Here is a 19,628-nt window from a genome sequence, read left to right as displayed (position 1 = left end):
GAATTATTGATGGAGGGGCAACAAATCAATAGGCTGTCAAAAAAAAAAAATCGCTCAATCACAACAGTTTGTCTCTTTATCGCCCTTTATCTGACTTTTTTATTTATTTCCATCCTGCATTCTAAGATGTTCATACATGGTTCTTCCTTCTTTCTAGGTAAATCTCTCGCATTGTTCTTCTTTTCGTCCCTGTTTCTCAGTTTCCTCATAGTCTTCCTTCCTCCAAGTCCAGTATGTCTTCATTCTTCCTCGTCTTCATGCCCTTATTTCATTATTTTCTCTCTAGCAAACACACATATATGCTTTTTCATGGCTTCTTCTGTTCCGTGTTCTCACTGGTGTCTCTTGCTGTGTATTGTTTGCCCTTGAGTTTCTCCCTCTTATTAAGGTAAGCAGCAAATACAGTATTGATAACAAGAGATATGCACCTTTCTTTATCTCTCTACTAGCCTCTTCGTCTCTGTCTCTGTATCGCTCTCTCTCTCTCTCAGAGGTAAATAACGGGTCTATAGTGTTGATTAGAGGCACACAGTCTCTCCTTTACTGCCTGGATCTCACTAATGAGTAACATTGATCCTGCCACACTTTACCTTCATCACGCAGTCAATACACGCATGCATGTAGAGTAAGGAAGACACAAAAACTAACAAGATCACATGACCCTCTTCGCACTCACTGACACACACACACACACAATTTTCCTCACCGTGGACCTGGTTGATCTCCGAGTTCTGTGACAAAATCTCATCAGCCAGTTTCTGCGCAGTAGGCAAGACTTCGGTGTGGTGGACCGAAATCAGATACTGGACGAACTTCTGCAGCTGGTCTCTGCTCATCTGGAACAGGGTTTCTGAGATGGGCAGGTGCAGTTTGACCTGCTCGGGCTTCCGTACTCTGTAAAGCGACAGCGCCACCACATGGGCGCAGTAGAAGATGTCTTTGTTGCCGCAGGTGCACGTTACCGCCGTGATCTTGCAGCGGTCGAAGCTGACGCTGACGCTGCATACTAGCTCCGGGGACGAGGGTGTGGCGGGGTCCGTCACTGTGCCGCTCAGATGGAAACCTGAGAGGGTGAGAAATAAAAGAAAAAGTTAAGTACAATGTACGTAAAAGGCCTCCGTTATAGCTTCCTTTCTGCTGAAACGTTTCATCGATTAACCGATTAATCGATGAGGGAAAAGTTTTAAATGATTTCTCAAGCAAAAACGGCTACATTTCTCAAGCTGCAGCTGCTCGAATTTGAACATTTCCTTCTTTTCTTTGGTAGTTCATGGAATATGTTTGGGTTTTGGGAAGTTTGTCCCATAAAAAAATGATCAGTTTTAACCCGAGCAACAAGACAAGATCAGAATAAACTGTCAGTCAGTACGATAGAGATGAGATCAGGCAACTATTGTGTTTCCCACAGAACCAACAACTGGATGTTTTGCCTAAACATCTATTAAGTAAACGCATGAGAACTGGATGACTCGATCAACTCGTTGAATGTGCCCTTTAGTAAATGACATTATGGAAGCAATCTCTCTGAGAATGAACACAGTGAGGATGGAGTTCACCAATTATATGAAACAGACTTAGCTGGCCACAGGCACCTGCCAAAGGCCCCATGTTCTCTTATCATGAGAGCATGATCAGAACCAGCTGCAGTCCACTGTTGCGACTCTGAGTGAGAGTGAATGAGCATGACAGAAATCCAAATGCAGGAACTCGGATGGAGGAACTGAGAAAGAGATGAGGAAGTGAGCAGTCGGGGCGGCTGTTACAGTATGAATAATACAGCCTCTTGTTTGAATATAACGTTTGATCTTATCCTGACTGCGCTATCCGGAGGCGCGGCTGGTCATTATGCGAGTATGAATATGAATGAGCAGGGCGGGTCTCCGGCAGAGGCCTAAAACACACACTGATGAGCATATGAAAGAGACAAACCTGTGTGCACACACTGAGTCGCAGCGTGAGATCATGCATTTATTAATAATGGGAGTGGTTAGGAGAGATGGAGAGGAGCTTATGAATGCATTTATGTGTTCAGGAGAGATGTCTGAAATGCATGTGGACCGGGGCAAAGACATACATCTCTTCAATATGTTTATCAAAGGGCTGAATGCATGCATCGCTGTGATATCAGGCATGTATTAACGCAGATATCAAAGCGTTCTCCGGGCCTCTACATTAGGTAAAAAAAAAGGGAGAGGGGGTAGAAAGTTGAATATTTCATAGCATATGCTGTAGAGGGTAATGGGGTGAGGTGCACACAAGCAGGCAGAACAGAGGTCAGGTGGTCAGCTTTCCTTCTACTCTGATAGTTGCGGGTTGCGGTAAGAATGCAGGTGAATAGGAGGAAAAAGGGAGAAGGACATAAACAGGGTCACGAAGGCTTATGTTTATTCTCTGCAGCCTCTCTGTTTAAATACCCTCTTACATGAGTTATGACTGAGGCCTTCAGCAAACACTTTATCAATCCAAAATTCAAAAAAAGCTCCATTATCATGGATGTTGCAAATGAGCATGAGAACGGAAATTACCATGTTTTTTCCTATATGTGCCCTTTTGCTCAGCATTATCTGCAAAACTAAGAAGTGTTGGCTGCAAATATCCGACAGTGCAGAACTGCAGAACATTGCCATGGAGATATGCTTTTCCATTCTAAAAGCCAGCTGGCACAGGAAGTACATGTTCGTTAACAATATCCACAGAAGACGGGTGTGGATCGAATGTGGCAGCCACTTGCATCTGCGGTGATCAAAGCCTATACGTCTACAGCTGTGAGAGAGAGTGTGTGTGTGTGAGAGAGAGAGAGAGAGAGAGAGAGAGAGAGAGGGAGAGAGAGAGAGAGATATACTGAGTCACTCTTAAACGAGACAAAAAGGTTTACATGGTGCAGCTGCTTGTCGAATGGAGAGCTAACTGATTTAGCTGTGTAACAACATACAAATGAGGAATGGCTTTTAATACATTTAGTATGTGTGTGTGTGTTTGTGTGTGTGTGTGTTTTGTGTGCACACGCGACATGAGCTTGTGTTTCAAGAGTAGCCCCTGGTCCAGAGAGTGGAGAGAAAAGGAGAACATCAAAAACATGTGGAGCTGAGAGAGCTCAAAGAAAAATCAACCTCTGATACAAACAGACACACACACACACACACACACACGCTCTTATACACACACACACACACACACTTATCAGCCTGTCATAAAAACAGCTGCACTTTCTTTTTCAAATGTTTTCCTTTTTCCCATAGGGAAAATTAACAGGGATACTTTTTTTTAAAATTCAAAACACATGGTGTATGAAAAACTAAATAGTGATAAAAGACTTGTTCGAAAGCAAAGGTCTGTTGTGTTTCCCTCGCTTTAATGGACACTCTCTCTCTCTCGCCTTCCAAGCCCTTTTCATCCGTCCCTCCCTCCGTCCGCATTCCCACAGCTCTTTCTCTCTCACTCTCTGACAGATGGGTAGGTAATGAGTTTCGCCTTTCCCCGTCCAATCGTCTGGGCACCAAAAACTGCCCCCCACGCCAAATATGCCCTTTTAATTTAGCCAAGCGCTGAGTACAGGGATATTACTGTTTAGGTACATACACACACACACACAGACACATGCATGCACACACACACACACACACCTCCCATGACTCCTGGTTGGGTGGGTATGAAACCTTCAATGTCTCATGTGCTAGCTATTAAAGAGCCTGGTTTCCCCCTCACCCAGTCCACCCAGCTCCCCTCCCCGAGTGGTGCTCAGGGCTCTTTTCTGTGCATGTTCAAGAGGCCAGGGTTGGCTTTCAAAGTAACCATGGCGGCCATTTTTAGAACAAGGCCTCTGTGAGGTTGCCCTAGAAACCCCTTCTGACCGCCCTGGTGAAATCACACTTGGCCCGAAGCGCTGTGTAAGGGAGCGAGAACAGTGTGTGAAAGAGCGAGCGAGAATGAGCGTATGTATATATATGTTCAAATCCCACAAAAGGTCTGCAGACCACCCACACTCTTTGGGGGACCCACATCAAAGCATTCCCCCAAATAGCCCTTCGCTCTATCTTTTTCTCTCGTTTTGAAATTGTATAAGTGCCGATAAGCCAGCGTGCGCTCTCTTGACCAGCTAGGACCACTTCTGTCTATTCAACAACAAGGGGCCCCAGAAATACCGGACTCCTGCTCTTATTTCAGGGAGGAAAGGCCCAGACTAAGACCTGCAGCTCCCTCAACATACATCTACTGCGACGGAAGAATGCCGCCTTTATACGCTCCCTATAAAACAGGATTTAGCTTCCCACATGAAGGCAGTCGGCAGGGATCGGGGCCGGGCCTGAAAGGTATGCTTGCCTAAGCACAAAAGTGCTCAGTGTTCCAAAATCACTGAGTAAATTAGATTGAGCAACATACATATATTTCCGCAATCAAATTAAGATTCCAAGTCAATGGAGAAAATTCAGGCCCAGTAGTGGGAAGGTCATTAAGTTTATTGGCTGAACTGGTTCATGAGTGACTGTCACCTAAATCTAATATGGCACCATGCAGTTCAGACAGGGCTCATCCGTTGTATTCGTGTCCGTGAGAGAGTAGAGATTCTGAATACATGATTGATTTCAGTACAAAAAAATGAGATAAAACAAATGGCCTGGTGTGAAAGTGAGTCAACAAAAGCTAAGAGGGGGAAGCAGAGAAAGCAAATAGATATTTAAGGCCCATTCGCCTGCGCCGATTCACTTTAGCCTTGGACATTAATCAAATTACCTCATGAGCTGCAGACAAACAGAGAGCAACACCAAAAATCCGGCTCTGCCCTGCTAGAGCCTCTATGATCCAGGCGGGACCACCTGCAGTAGTTTGAGTCCTACTCCATGTTGACCAAAGATAGCCTCACAGAGAAAAAGGCTACCGGACTGGAATCCAATCCGTTTGGTTGGATTGAACCGAGAGGCCCTACTGAAAGGAGATCTGAACCACGACCGAAGAAAAGCAAGGCCCTGCAGCAGGTCGAAGAGGGGTCGAGAAATGTTGGGCAACCCCCACCTCTAACGCCGCTTCTATCCCACCCACAGCCAAAGGAGCCTTCCCTTCATTGCTGCTCCATGAACTGGCCCAATTAATAAGGCTACAAAGACAAATACAAGGCCTTTCAGCATCTTAGAGGGTAGGTCTGTGTGAGTAACAATCAGCACATGCGTGTGTGTGGTCCTATAAGGAAGCACCCATACAGAGACTATAAACAGAGATCAATGCTATTCTGCAGGAGACCTTGCTCCAGGCGTGTGTGTGTGTGCATGTGTGTGTGTCCTAGGTGTGGGACGGGCTGGAATAACACAGCTGAGCTCCAGGGGCGGCCATATTTACGCCTTAAACCCTCTGGTAGACCGAAAAGCCTTTTTCTCCGCGGGTGTGTTTTCATCACCTGCACTTCCACACACACACATGTGCACCGACACACACGTTCCCTCTCTCTCTCTCTCTCTCTCTCTTTCTCTTATGGTCTGAACGCGTGTGCTGACAGACACAAACAAGCATAAATTAATGTTTTGAGATATTCTATGAATTTCAATGCTTTTACTTCCGCTTGAGATTCTGACAGGAAAATCTGCATACTAATCATAGGGATGGATGGAAAAGAATATCTTTGTGTGTGTGTGCGTTGACGGATGTGTGGGTGATTGGAGTTGTCATCAGCTGGCGGTTGAAATGACAGTCAACTACTGGGCTGCTGCCACTTAGTTGCCATGCGGTACATCAGGAATGACTCGCAATTTTCTAACTATCACTTTCAAAATGGATTCTAATTTTGCTGGATTGGGCCTGTCAGGCAGAGCTGGTGTTACTGCTCTGCTGACTGATCCCAAAGGCTGCTGTTCAGAAGGCTGACCAGTGCAGACAGACAGTGGAGCCTCTGTTCAGGGATGAGATCAAGACAAGACCAAAAAAAAAAAAAAAAAGGAAAAAGTGATCAGAAAATGAGATGGTAACAAATGGAAGAAAGTAATCTGGGGAAAAGATCCTTACAATTCACAGTGACACAGACTCATGGTCTTTTTTTTTGGAGCATTAGCTTGGCCTAGATGCTGCTAACTGCTAATGTTTTTTGGAAATACGCTTTTTCCTTTCTTGCCGAGTGTAAGATGAGAAATATGATACTACTTTTATGTCTATAAGGCTTTTGGAGGTGCTGGTAGGTGAATTTCCTTACCTGTGGACAAAACCAGGCTAGCTAGCTGCTGTTCCTCTGTTTGCTGTCTTTGTGCTAAGCTAAGCTAACCGGCTGCTGGTGGTAGCTACATATTTACCGTACCGCCATTAAAGTGTTGTCAATCTTCTCACCTAAATCTCGGCAAGAAAGCATATTTCCCAAAATATCAAACTATTCCTTTAAACGCAGGTAAGATAGAATGTAAACCACAATGTTGCAGCTACTGATAGCAGTAAAAAAATGATAGAATTTAAAAAAAAAAACAATTTATTGTACGGATAATATGTTTTTGGTTGTATAAAATTATATTTTTTTAACAAAGTAGGCCATGTTTGTTGTAGTTAATGATTAAACACATTAGTCTAAAATTACTATTAGGTGTAATTTCAGAATGACACCTGGGTGGTATTGGGTGGATGGTCCCTTTAGCCGCTATTCAACGAATCTCTGTCACTGGAGAAGCCAGTAGCCTGCTAATTCTGTCTCCTGGCTGTACATTAACTATACATTATCCCAATCCATGTGCAAGGTTCATTAGTGTGAATGAAATTACAGCTGGCTGGAAATGAATGTATGTAATTAGCAGAGGTCTGTCCCAGTAGAGCCACGCAAGCTATAGACGGAGGCAATGGGATCCATTGAAAAGCCATTGTCTGCTACTTCAGGGCTTGAGTGTCTTTTTAATGGCAAACCTATACAGTCGAGACATTATAGCGCTAGCGTCCTTCTTCGTACGAAGGTGGCGAGTTGAGATGAGCTGGTCTGTGTCGCTCGAGAGGACAATACAACAAGAGTAAACGAAGAATATGAAAATACATGATGCTCATTGGTTTGGAATGTGTGTTTGTGAGGCGGAAGCTGTGTTTGTGTAGACCATATGCATGATTTGCACGCAGAAGTGTGCCAAAACGGCATTTGCTGTGCTTGTCAGGATTGATTACAGATGTGTTTCTCTCGCTTAATTTGAACTTTGCCCTATAAATCCTTTTGTGATTAATTCTTTTGATAAAACAGCTTTCAAAAATTCATCCTGACATGAAAGCTCGGCAACAAAAAAAGGTAAAACAAAAAAAAAAAAAAAAGGCAAAAACAGAACTAATTGTAGCAAAAAGCCTCCGTAAAGCTAGCACTGTACACAGACAAAAAGCCACTACTGTGCAAGCTAACATGGCTGGAAAGTGAGGAGAATTCATTTGCATATGGAAATAGCAGGGCAGTAACACGACTGCAGCATGACTGTGTGTGCACATGTACAAGTATCAGTGTGTTTTTTAGTTCACTAGTCCACACCAGGAAATAACCTTACACTCTTTACCCTTCCCATTTCATTTGGAAAGTCACCCTACACACTCCACCACACACACACACACACACACACACATACACACACACTACCCCACCCTTTGACACACAACTCATGATGCCTTCATGCATGCACACATACTTGCTTCAGTGACTCCCTGCAGTCAACCTCCTTCTGCTCACAAACAGCCCCTCCTCTTTCCTTTTTCTCTCTCCAATAACTAACTCCTCCCCTGTTCCCCCCCTCCCATCCATGACACGCGCACACACACACACACACACAAAATGTTGCCTAGCCCTAAGCTGACCCGTTGTGTGTACTGACGTCACATACTAGACAAGGGGAGGCATCATTCCAGACAGACACACACACACACGTGTACATGCACACACACACACATACACACACACACACACGTGTACACACACACACACATACACACACGCACACACAGGCCCCAGCCAAGGGGGAAGCTGCATTCCAGCACATGCACACAGACACACAAACACACATCACCACGCCTGGCGGTGGGAAGCATGGGGAGCGCTCAGCTGTAGCGGGGAGGCGGGAAGGAGGGGGGGGGGGGGGGGGTGGGGGGGTGCAGGGGAGGCGAAGAGGGGGTGGGGTGGTTTCAGAGGAGGGAGGAGGGAGCAATGGCTCTGAGCCAGTGTTCCTCTGAGCTCAGCACTTCCCCTTTCAGCTCCAGCCAGCCGCCAGTTTGCGTAACGCAGCCCATGCAGGCCTGCCGGCTCGTGCTTAACCCCTTCCTTCCTGGAGTCACTGAGGTCACGCTTGCTGTTCTCTGTTTGGCGGTGCATGCCACATCCTGGCGTAAACCCGCCCCTGCCAACATCCCCCCAACATCCCCTGGCTCACGCTGTCCCATTATAGCATTGAGCACACCGGCCCTATACTCATACTTCTACATTATTACCTGACACAGATGGAAGCTGATACACACACACACACACACACATGTACACACAACAGAGAAACGATACATTTGCCAGGAAATTGGTTAACCTTTTACATGCCATTTTCTTTTTTTTTCAGTGTGCTGGCATTGAGTTGACCTACCTATACCTTTGTTCCTCTCCTAAAATAATCACTGAACAATTAACATAAGCTTGTGTAAAAATCTTAAATGCTAGCAAACCTGTTTGAGAGTGACCTGGATTTAGTGCGTCATCTCTCTTTGAAGACAAAAAAGGCTGCAGAAAACCACTGAAACACACACCCATTAATTAGCAATTACCAAGCTATTATCACAGCCACAGACATATATGAAGCTAACACACTAACCACGTTAACACAGATTTGTTTGGATTAGGAAATTACAGAGCAAAGTGCGTGTGATACGGCGCAGGTATAGTATGTGTGCGCTGTATCTGTTTAGCTGTATATCCGCTGACCTACCAAGAGCTTATGTAGGCCAAAGTGTCCATTCTACCCACAAAGCTGTGAGGCCTCGTACATCAGATGTGGCGCCTCTCCCTAAAAACCCCAATGTAAAGTGTCATTGCTCACGCTAACCACACCAGACACAGTCCACGGCAGAGGGATGGGCAGAGCAGAGGGTGGGGGGGGAGAGTGAACGAAAGAGGAGGAGAGGTTCTCTCAAATTTAATATCACTTGACACGCGTCATCCAGCATCTCTCAAACAGCCGCTGAGTCTGTGTCAAAGCCACGGCCCTGGCGAAGACGCCGCACGCGCGCATATACGGGGTGCACCTTGTGTGTGTGTGTACACACACACACACGCCGAAGTATAAAACAAAGGCAACCCAAAGACAAATATCTCAGCTACCTGGCGCTGTGATCAACGGGCTGCTGCAGAGTAGGGGAATAACTGGGATGAAGACAAGTGAGGGAAGAGAGGAGGGAGTGAGGCAGGGAGGCAGGGAGGGGGAGCAAGAGAAAGGTTGAATACGTCTCTGCTGAATCGTGGTGGTCGATTCTCTTGCCTGCGGGCTATTCCTGTAAATATTGATGTTGATGTTAGGACCACTCTCTTAAGGATAAGCTATAAAGCAAGGGGGTTAGATTTACTCTGTGCAAACTGTAAGCATCTGAAATTACACGCTACACTTGGCCTTCTGCAAGTGTGTTGAGAGGAATCGGCGAGAGACTTTCACCGGGTGAAGAGCTGCAACCACATGAGGGAACTGAGCTCTCTCAGTAGGTTTACAGCTTGCTCCTCTCCCTCTCTCGATGGTTTAGGTTTCCACTCTCAAGCTAAAAGCAGGCAGCTGACATCAAAACCTTCAGAGACCCCTATTTCCCAGAAACAGCTCTCGTTTCATGTAAATAGCTGCCTTTCATGGCTACATTGAGATAAATTGCACCCTGCTGGACAAGAGGGAGACAATGTTCACCCTGGAGCCTCTTTTGTTGACATCTGTATGTGTTGCCATGACAACTCATGTCTGCTCGATGCGAGCGTGTATGTACGTGTATGTGTTTGCATTCATGGGTTGTATTTGTAGGGGGCACACGGCCCGCATACATGTGGGCAAACACAGAGAAGCACACAGGGGGGGAAAGCAGGGCAGGTCCACACACACACACACACACACAGAAACAAAAATGCAAATACCTCTCTCTCATTCTCTCTCAAATACAAACACAAAACACACCGCACAAAAGCTTTCAAAGAATAATACATGAGTGTGACCAAAACACTGAATCAGGTTAGACTTGCTTCCAACTACCATGTCCTCGTGGGAGGCTGCAGGCAGAGAAGTTTATTACTTATCTTCACGTTAAAAAGGGCAAAACTAATCCAACCGTGACAACCTTTTCCAAAACCCTCCAGAGTATCATGTGTGTCTGGTCGACAGGGAGTTAATTGGTTAGTATGATGCTTCATTTCAATACACACATATAGGTTAGAGATTAATCCTCCTATGCTCCGTGGACAGTAGTCTCTATCAACTTTGCAAAGGAATTACTGTGACTGTACACTCAAAGCGTCGCCACATTGTTTGGTCAAATTTGCATTTTCACAGATGACAGAAGAGTAATCATATCCATATGCAATTACGCTGATTATGTCTCTTCAGAGACTTACGAAGTGAAGGACTATCTCACCTCTGAGACCACATGAAACAAAGGCCAACTGCTTTGTTTATCTTTTACCATGTGTCTGTACTTTGAGATCCTCATTATGTTCATTTGGGTTGCCAGAGTGCTAAAGGAGGCAGTGAGAGGGGGGGTTTAAAAGGGGGGTCGAAGGGGGGGGGTGTAGGGTACCACTAAGGGGGTACATGCCCAGCGCCATGGCAACCGTAAAGGAGGTTGAGGGTGTGCATATTAATCATAAGGATAGAAAAGAATATGTGTGTATGTGCGTGTGTGTATGTGTGAGAATCCCCTCCCGTGGGCAAGTCAGCATTCACCCATGAAGTAGGTCAGTGAAATTTGCCCAAATTAGGTCAGTGGCAGTCAATGGGTGCCATCCTGGACCACAGAAAGAATAAAGGGAGAGAGACAGACACAGACAGACAGACACAGAGAGAGAGAGAGGTCTATAAGGTTAGGGAAGCAGAACCAAGCAGCTTACTTCATCTTAGCTTTTACACTTTGTTAATTACTGTTGTGCTGATCCATACAAAACACACACACACACACACACACATACCAAAAAAAAGCCTCAGAGTGAGGAATCAAAACTCCCCCCAAAGCAGACAGACTTCTTTACAACTTCAAGCCATCACTTTTTCTCTACTCAAACATCCCTGGTATCAGAATCAGTGCGCATCAAAAGCCCGTTTTGATTGAAAACGCTTTTGAAAAGCAGTCCAATTCAGTTACAGTGCTTAGGTCTGATTATTTAGCACCCCTCCTCCTCCCTCTACCCCCTCTAGCTGTTTGGATGGTTGCTTCTTTGTCATCTGCCTCTGTTTCGTGGAGTTTTTTTCCCCCCTCTCCCCTATTTTTGAAGAATCCACATCGGGAAAAGAGGTTGTTGCGTGTTGTTGCCAATAAATGGCGGAACACAGGAACCTTTGAAGTGTGTGGCACGTTGTGACAACAAGAGCAAACATGACTCCAAAGGAAACTTTTGCCCCCCCCCCTCCACTTCTTCTTCCCCCTCACCAATTTCCTCTCCATGTGTACACACACTCGAAACAAAACAACAAAAAAATGACAACAAAGACAGCGAGAATGACAAAAGCTGCATTGGGCATTAGACAGACAGGGAGTGGGCTGAATAATAATCCATGAGGAACCGCGAGGTGTACCAGAACGTTCTGATGATGCTTCGACTGGTGCAGACTGACTCTTCCTGCTTCTTCCTGCCCACTTCCACACATAGGGAAAGTTGTGTGTGGATCCCACTGTAGCTATGGGGGGTGCTCCCTGAACTTTATTCTGTCAGCTCTCTGTCGCTCATCTCCACGCAGTTGGGTGTCAGAGAGGAGGAAAACCATTGACAGGTGTCTTCTGTGGGCAACATCTGTTACTGCAGAGAGATGGCGGAACCTGGGCCTGCACCTAATCACACAAGCCCGCAGCCTCGCTCTGACAGCCACAGAGGTTGGGGAGGGGAGGAAGAGTGGGGGGGGGGGGGGGACAAAGGCTCCCTTCCCTGGGCAGCGATCAAACTCGAGCCCCCGGCGTGCCTGGAAATGTGACAAGGCCCACTTCCCCTTTCACTGCTTCCCCCCCCCCCCCATCCTCCCCCCGCTGCCAATCATGTGTCATATGCTTCACACTCTCGCACGATGCGCGCGTTTGTGTGGTGAGCGTATGTGTTTGAGCCGGGGCCGAGCCTGTCTACATAAGTTAAAGGGATGTAGAGAAGCGAGAGACGAACAGACAAAGAGACACATGAGGAGTCAAAGAGCTTCGCAGGAAGTGTTGAGCCAGAAACGACCGAATGTACAAGCTGAACGTGGCTTGGAGTGAAGCGAGCCACAATGAGTTACAGTGAGTAGCGTTACTAGCCAGAGAGAGAAAGCTGCCTGGCTAGAGAGGCTGGGTATGGGAGCCAGAGAACTGAACTGCGGCCAACCTGGATGAGGTCTCAGTCCAGATAAGTTGGGACAGTACCAGGGGCCCAGCTACAGACCGTCAGAAGAGGGAGGAGGGAGGAGAGGGGGAGCAAGTGAATTAACAAGAAATACAGAGTGAAAAAACAGAAAAAGAGAAAGAGAGAGGGCAGGCTTATAGGCAAAACAGAGAGAGAGAGAGAGAGAGAGAGAGAGAGAGAGCGAGAGAGGGGTTTTGAGGCTTTTCAGCTCCAAAGTGGGATGGAGGGGGATGGTTTGAGGGAACCGCTGAGAGTCAGGCAGAGCTGGAGTCGAAGGCTCAGAGGCAGGGCCAGGGCTGAGCTGGGGCTGCTGAGAGAGGAGCCAGGGCTAGAGGCCAGAGGAGGGAGAGGGAGGGAGGGAGGGAGGGGGGGCTGGGAATAGGAGGAGGCTGTGGCAGAGCTGGGGCCGGGGCCAGAGCCAGGGGCCCCAGCTTTAGATTTAGTCAGCTGTTCCCCTGGCCAGCAGCTGGAAGGACGTAGGGAGAGAGAGAGAGAGAGAGAGGGAGGGGAGCTATAGCAGGGGAAGACAGCACAGAGACTTTGGGGGAGAAATTTAACAGGGAAACGGAAAGTGAGAGAAGATGGAGAGGAGGAAGAAAGGGGGGAAAATAGCATGGTGATATAGAGAGGGAGGAGAGGGATGGAGGCGGAGGTGGTGGTGGAGGTTTGGAAAGAGGACAGTGGAAAAGCCATTAGATTCCTATGAGAGAGAAAACAGCGCTGAGAGCAGACAGACTGACAGAAGGTGGTTAAGGCTCACTGGCTTTGCAACCACTCTTCCCTTCCTCCCTCCCTGGTCCTCCTGCTCCCTCATTCCTCTCTTCCCTCCCTCCATCCATCCATCCCTCCTTCCTCCTCCTCCTCCTCCTCTCCTTCCGTCACTGGTGCGCTATTCTCTGGCTAACTCCTTCTCAACCAGTTGTGCTTCGGCAACAGCCCTGCTATTCATTACGCACGACCTGCAAGCATGACCCTAAACACACACCGAGATCTCAAACAGGTGCCCCACACACACACACATGCACACACATATGCAGACACAGCAGCAGCGAAGGGATCACACATGACTGAAAGGGGGGGGGGGGTGTACGTAGGGAGTGAAGACAGAAGAGCTGAAGTGAGAAGAGAGAGAGCTCTCTGTGAGGAGCAGTGCAGGAGGAACAACAAGGAAAGAGGGATGGAGAGAAGAGAAAACAGTGAAATGAGAAAGAAAAAACAAACCGTGTAATTAAAGCAGAGCGCGTACATGCTTTGTTTCCATAAAAGTGGTGAAATGAGATTTGGAGTAGGGGAGTGAGGGGCGAGGGTTTGCCAGGGGGCAAGCAGCCGCTGCTAGCAAAGCACTTTATGGCCTATTATATTCCATTCAGATGGACCAGGCGTCGGGGATAAAAGCATTTAGTCTGTGCGTTAGCGAGTGACTCAGCACTTGGAGCCTTCGCAGGTGGACCCCCTCATAACTACACAATGCATATCAATGAAGTGGCCCACTCACTGCATATGGATCACTCACTCCCACACCTCTGCCTCTCTTTTTTCTTCCTTCTCCTCCTCGTCCACCTACGCCACCTTTTTCCTCCTCAACCTTTCACACCTCCTGGTGGAAACACTGTTGTTTATTCTCTTTTCAACTGGACTGAGGTAATTCCACCTGCTCTTCTTTATAAAAGACTTGATCGGGGCAGCATCCAATAAGGCAGGAAACAGGAGGAGGTGGGAGGGGATGAATGGGAGCGGTGTGTTCCAAAAATAAACAAAAAGCCTGACAAATGCATCCCCGCGCACATTTCTTGCAGTGCACTTTTTATTCGACTTTTCCTCAAATTTCTGTGCATGGCTGGAATAGCTGACCCACCTCTTCTCCTCCCTTTTCCACTCATCTAGTGCTGAGACGGTAGAAAGCTCCCCCCCCCCCCTCCCACCCCCACCCCCCTTTCTCTATTGCTTTCTCTCCATCACTCTCTTGTCTCTCTACGGCTCTCCCTCCACCCATCTGCCCTTTCTTCTTCGTTCTACCTCTGTGCCTCTCCATCCCCTTCTCTCCTCCCCTCGGTGGTGGTTAATGGCACAGGCATCCAGCGTGGAATATAGATCAGTGCGAGATGGATGGGGCACCAGGAGCTCCGGCCAGTCCCGTAGGTCCCAGACCAAAGATTAACTAAATATTAGCTGACAGGAAGAGAGAGAGGCAGGGACACAGCTGCAGCTGCTAGTGCCACTGCCAGCAGAACAAACGATAGAGACTGTTTTTAACCCCTTTTGCTCTCGGGAGAAGGAGAGACACATGCGATAAACACACAAGAGATGCAAAAATACACACAACACATCGGGGTATACATACTGCTGTGCACGCGTACGCACATGCTATCAGAGGCACCCTGGGAGAAGAAGTCCACTAATCACATTCTCTCCTCCCCCTCTCGGCCCTGCCAAGGCGGATTGCGAGGGGGAAAAAAGGAATAAATCTTTATTAGGCGATGTGTCCCTGCTTTATCGATCGCTTCGCTCCTTCCCTCCCCTCCTCCCTCTCCACCCCTCTCTTTCTCTCCCCTCCTTTTGTTATTTTAGGCGTGTGTCTGCCATCCAGTCCAATTGAGTCAGGTTGTACATCAGAGAGGACCATTACCCATGTCTCCCTGGGCTGGGCTGTCACTGGCTGTGAGGGGGGTAGGAGGTGAGGTGATGTAGCCACCCAGGAGGGACAGCTAGCCAGCTAACAGCTAGCCAGACAGCCAGGCAGACAGACAGACAGGCAGCCAGATAGTAGGTTTGGGGCAAGAATGCAGACAGACAGGATGGCAATAACAGACAGTGGCAGACAGTCATCCTCAAACATGCCAAGTAACAACAATGGTACATCTGTACTCCACCTACACTCAAATCCTGTATGGGTCTGTGGACAGGGCATGGCACAGACAACACAATTCATGGTGTTAATTCCCACTATAGCCACTAATGATAGAAAGGTCACAGCTTTTATCCAGCAAAGGCTTCCAACAAAGGATGAATCCTGAAATACTCAAACCCAGTAGTGCTGATGTAGTGCAAAAAAGGGCTGGGTATCATTTAAAAATGTTTCCATACTAGTGCTAATAGCCCAGCTTCAGTACTGATATGAAAGCAATACTTTTTTCAATACTTTACTTTGGGAAATATAAGCATGCTTCTTCTACAAAACCCACTTTTCTGTTTACAAAGGAAGTCATAGTTCACAGATGTTAAACATTGTCTAAACACAAGCCGCCGTATAAGGGTTTGCCTGTATAACTCAGGAACTATCTGACCAAAGAATAAATAAACAAGATTACAAATTGGACCGATCGGGCATTCAATGCCAGCTTTCTATACTTAAAAGTCTTTGTTACTTAGTGCTACAAACACATTTCCACCCCCGACAACCAAAAAAGTATACCCAGTAATCAGTGAGACCTGACCTGTTCAAATAAGCATTCAGTGTATCTAAATGACTAACATAAAAACTATTAACACCAGAAGTATGTCTGAAGAGCAGAGCATGCACAACACTGAAAAGGTACAGGATGATCCTTCAGGGTATGGGGATCATTTAAAAACTTCAGAAAGAGACAGCACAGCAAATAGGCTAAGTCTTGTTCCTTTCCTAATTCCAGACAGTGGTAAACAGAGAGCTTCTAAATGTAGAAAAAGCGATAGCCCCTGAGGTCTGGATGCAGACTGCTAGCTCTGAGACCAGCACAGAGAGCAGGAGCTAGCTAGCCGGCTAGCCTTCCTCTGGGAGTTTAGACACAGGAAGCACTATGGAAACATGCTGTATCTAGATAGGGGCAGTGTAAATAAGATATGAGTTTCTATTGCCTGGCTTGGGAAATGAAACTGGAAAATTGAGAAGGGGGGACAGAGAGATCCTGAGAGCTTATAAACACAAGGAAGGAATGCATGAAAGAGAAGGAGGATAGGCACAGGTATGGAATGATTAGGAGTAACAGAGCAAGAAAGTAAGACAACAGGAAGATGAGGGGCGGGACTGAGGTAAGAAAAAACTAAGCCTGCGAGGAAGTGAGCAAGAAAGAGAAGGAAAAAACTCTTTGGAGGGGCAAAATAAATTCCATAGTCAGTTGAAAGCCTTCCTCTCTTTCCCTTTGAATCTGTCTCATTCTCTTTCTTTGTCTGTCTTTCTGTCTCTCATGCCCGGAGAGCCTTCCCAGCTCTATTCAGCACTGCTCTGCCAGAGAGCAGTGAATGCATGTCTCACATGCCACACAGCCACGACATCGTTGGACCATGCACAGCCAGAGGCACCTCACACTCTCAGGACCTCCTCCTCCACATAGCTCACACGGCACTTGAGCCTGCCGGGCAAGACGAGAGAAGGGGGTAAACTCCCCCTCTCAGCCTGGCTCAGATTCCCAATTGTTCCACAAAAGGACAAAGAAAAAAAAAAAAAAAAACTGGCTGCATACCTTGCCACCTCTCAGTCTGATCTCTCAGGTGAGAAATTGCTCATTGGGGAATGTAAAAGACACATGCACACATTCAATCAAGCAAGCAATCTTTCCCTTTGGTCAGGTGGTGTTTATTGGAAAACAATAATGTGAGCATGGGCCCGTCTTTCAAGCAGGGCAATCAGCCACTGGAGGGACAGTCTGACCATGTTGACCTTTGGCTTTAGTTAATCCCTGGGGGTCAAGTGAAGAGGTCAGCATTGGGCCAGCTCGATGCTAGGGGAGGGACCAGTCGATGAGTGAACACCTCTGTCGCTGTGTGTCAGTGTGTTTGTGCGATAGGGGTCAGTGGCAGGTAAACCCTCATCCTCTGCGCTTGTTTATTCTAAGGCGCCTAGTCACTGGCGCCCCAGCACCGTGAGGTAAGTGTGTGTCTTAAAGCATGCGCTCACGCAAGTGTGTGTGCGTGCAAGAGTGGAAATGAGATAGGGTGGGAATGATGACAGACGGGAATGTCATCCACCCTCTTATCATTAGCATGCCTCACCTTTATTCAGTCTGGCACACACAGCCATAAACACGCTCAGTGAGACATTAACACAAAGCCATACATGCACACGCTCGTATTCACACACATAGATAAAAACATACCTTCGCTTACAATGCTGTCTAAGTATTTGGTGGGGCTTTTTTTTCCCATAGAGAGAAGCTTGAACGGGTAAATCTACACTCCACTCTCAACCCAACAATCATTTACAATACTATCAAGGTTAAAAGTCAATTTGTATACTTGACAACTGTATCAGGCACAAAAAAACAACCTGCTGGCCTTGGTGTCTTCTTTTTAGCTGCCATTGCCAATGGTAAAAATTACATAACTGTAGACCAACAGAATATAAAGAAATATTTAAGCACCAGAAGCCAAAATTGAACTAACTTCTCTACTCTCATTTTGGTCTGGTACAGGTTGCCCCTTCATTTGGAAAAACAGCAGGTAACTCTCTTCTCTTTAAGTTAAGTATACAGTTTATGTGCACACACATACACAAAAATTGTTTGTAGCCTTTGGGCTGATTCAAAGCTGTTTGGTTTCTGGGGAGAAACAGCTGAGCTGAGCTTCTCTGCATAGAGAAGCTCTGTTCTGTGGCAACAGTGAAAGTATGTGTAGCCTTTAACACGTATTCTCATACAGTAAAGGCACACACACAGTACACAGTGCCAGTCAAAAGTTTGGACACACTTTCTCATTCAAGTGAATGGGAAGGTGTGGTGGTACTGTATACATTGAACCTTCCACTGCAGTAAGCAGAGTCTTAGACTACTTTGTGCTTATTTCAGCAGCCCATTGGTGCAAAGAGGAATTCATTAAAAAGAAAAAAAAAAAAGTGAAAGGGAGCATCAGATAGGAAAACGCCGAGTGCTGCATTCCCCTGTTATTATTGCCAAATCGAAGAGAGAAGGGCGGCTGGTAATAAAAGTCATTAAATGAAATAGAAAAAACAGCTTTTAATAGGGCCTTGTCATTGTGGATTTAGTAGCCTTTCTATCGCCTGCTCGCTCTGCTCACAGAGGGGCAGGAGCTCTGTGGAAGGAGGACTGGATTCCTAGACAGAGTCAACCAGCCGAGGAGCTGTGCTGACGCACACCCAGCAGCCACAGTCTGGGACAGGAGACAACTCAAGCTGGAACAGGGACTGGAGCAGACGTTAGAGAGCTCATGCTGGAACTTTATTACTTTAGCTGGTTTATTTTAACAGGGGCAACACACGCTGATCTTGTACATTGAGTCTCTGAAAATGTGCCAGTTTTAGGATGCAGGTAATTTTCAAGCATGGTCTTTGGGCAATTTGGTAGTAGGCCTGGGAGTGTGGCAGATGCAAGACGGATAGGGCTGGAATTGGGAATGGTGATTTAAGAGGGGCAGGGAGGAAACGGCTATGTCTGGGACCAGGAATGGGACAGGGAGGGAGGCTGGCTCCAGTCAGGTGGAAGGACTGGAAAGAAGGCAGACATTAGGCCTAGCTTCAGATGGCAGAAGGACTGTCCAATGGTACATCTTGGGTACAGTCTTGGAAATGTGAAGAGCAGTTATGGCTGGGTGTAGAGGACGGAACATGGCTGGCTAGAGGAAGTTATGGTCTGTGGTGGGAATAATCTATCTAGGGGCACATCTGGGTTCGGGAATGGGGTTGGTTAGTCTGGAGTTGGGACTAGCCATGACACGCATTGGGACCTTCTGGAAACTTCTAATGTGCTGGGAACATAACAAAGCTAGCAGAAGAACTAGTGGTCATCCATCACTACATGGGAACAACACAACACTGTCAGAATTTACTTACTGGATTCAACCCTTAAGGAGGCCACCCAGACTGAAAACTGAGTGTGGCTGATTGCCTGTAAGAATTCGAAGATGGAAATTGCTGTGCTGAAACTCATTATGAGCTGAATGAAAGTAATTAGCACATAAACACATTTCTGATTTACAGAGTATCTATATGGAGAATATTCTACGCAAGTGGAGACGGACAAAAACTTCATTACCTGGACTATTTGTAAATCCAGATATTGTCTAACATCCAGCAATATTATATAATAAATGATACTGATTAGAGCTGCGATTATCAGTCTCAACTATTTTGATGAATTAATTGTTTCAGTCCTTTTCCAAGCAAAAATGCTAAATATTCTCTGGT

General features: G+C 46.7%; 1 protein-coding gene across 1 annotated transcript in view; it reads right to left on the bottom strand.

Annotated features, from left to right (window-relative positions):
• The window catches only part of LOC137198603 (zinc finger SWIM domain-containing protein 6-like), a 44,667-nt gene that overhangs the window by 19,073 nt on the left and 5,966 nt on the right, over nt 1-19,628 (bottom strand). Inside the window, exon 2 of the mRNA XM_067612456.1 lies at nt 707-1,063. Within this exon, the coding sequence (XP_067468557.1) occupies nt 707-1,063 (357 nt within the window). The remainder of the gene's footprint in view (nt 1-706; nt 1,064-19,628) is intronic.

This window comes from Thunnus thynnus, chromosome 2 (genome assembly GCF_963924715.1).
Source record: "Thunnus thynnus chromosome 2, fThuThy2.1, whole genome shotgun sequence".
In the NCBI taxonomy this organism is placed as follows: domain Eukaryota; kingdom Metazoa; phylum Chordata; class Actinopteri; order Scombriformes; family Scombridae; genus Thunnus; species Thunnus thynnus.
Note: the sequence above shows the minus strand (reverse complement) of the source record. Positions and strands in the feature narration are given on the sequence as shown.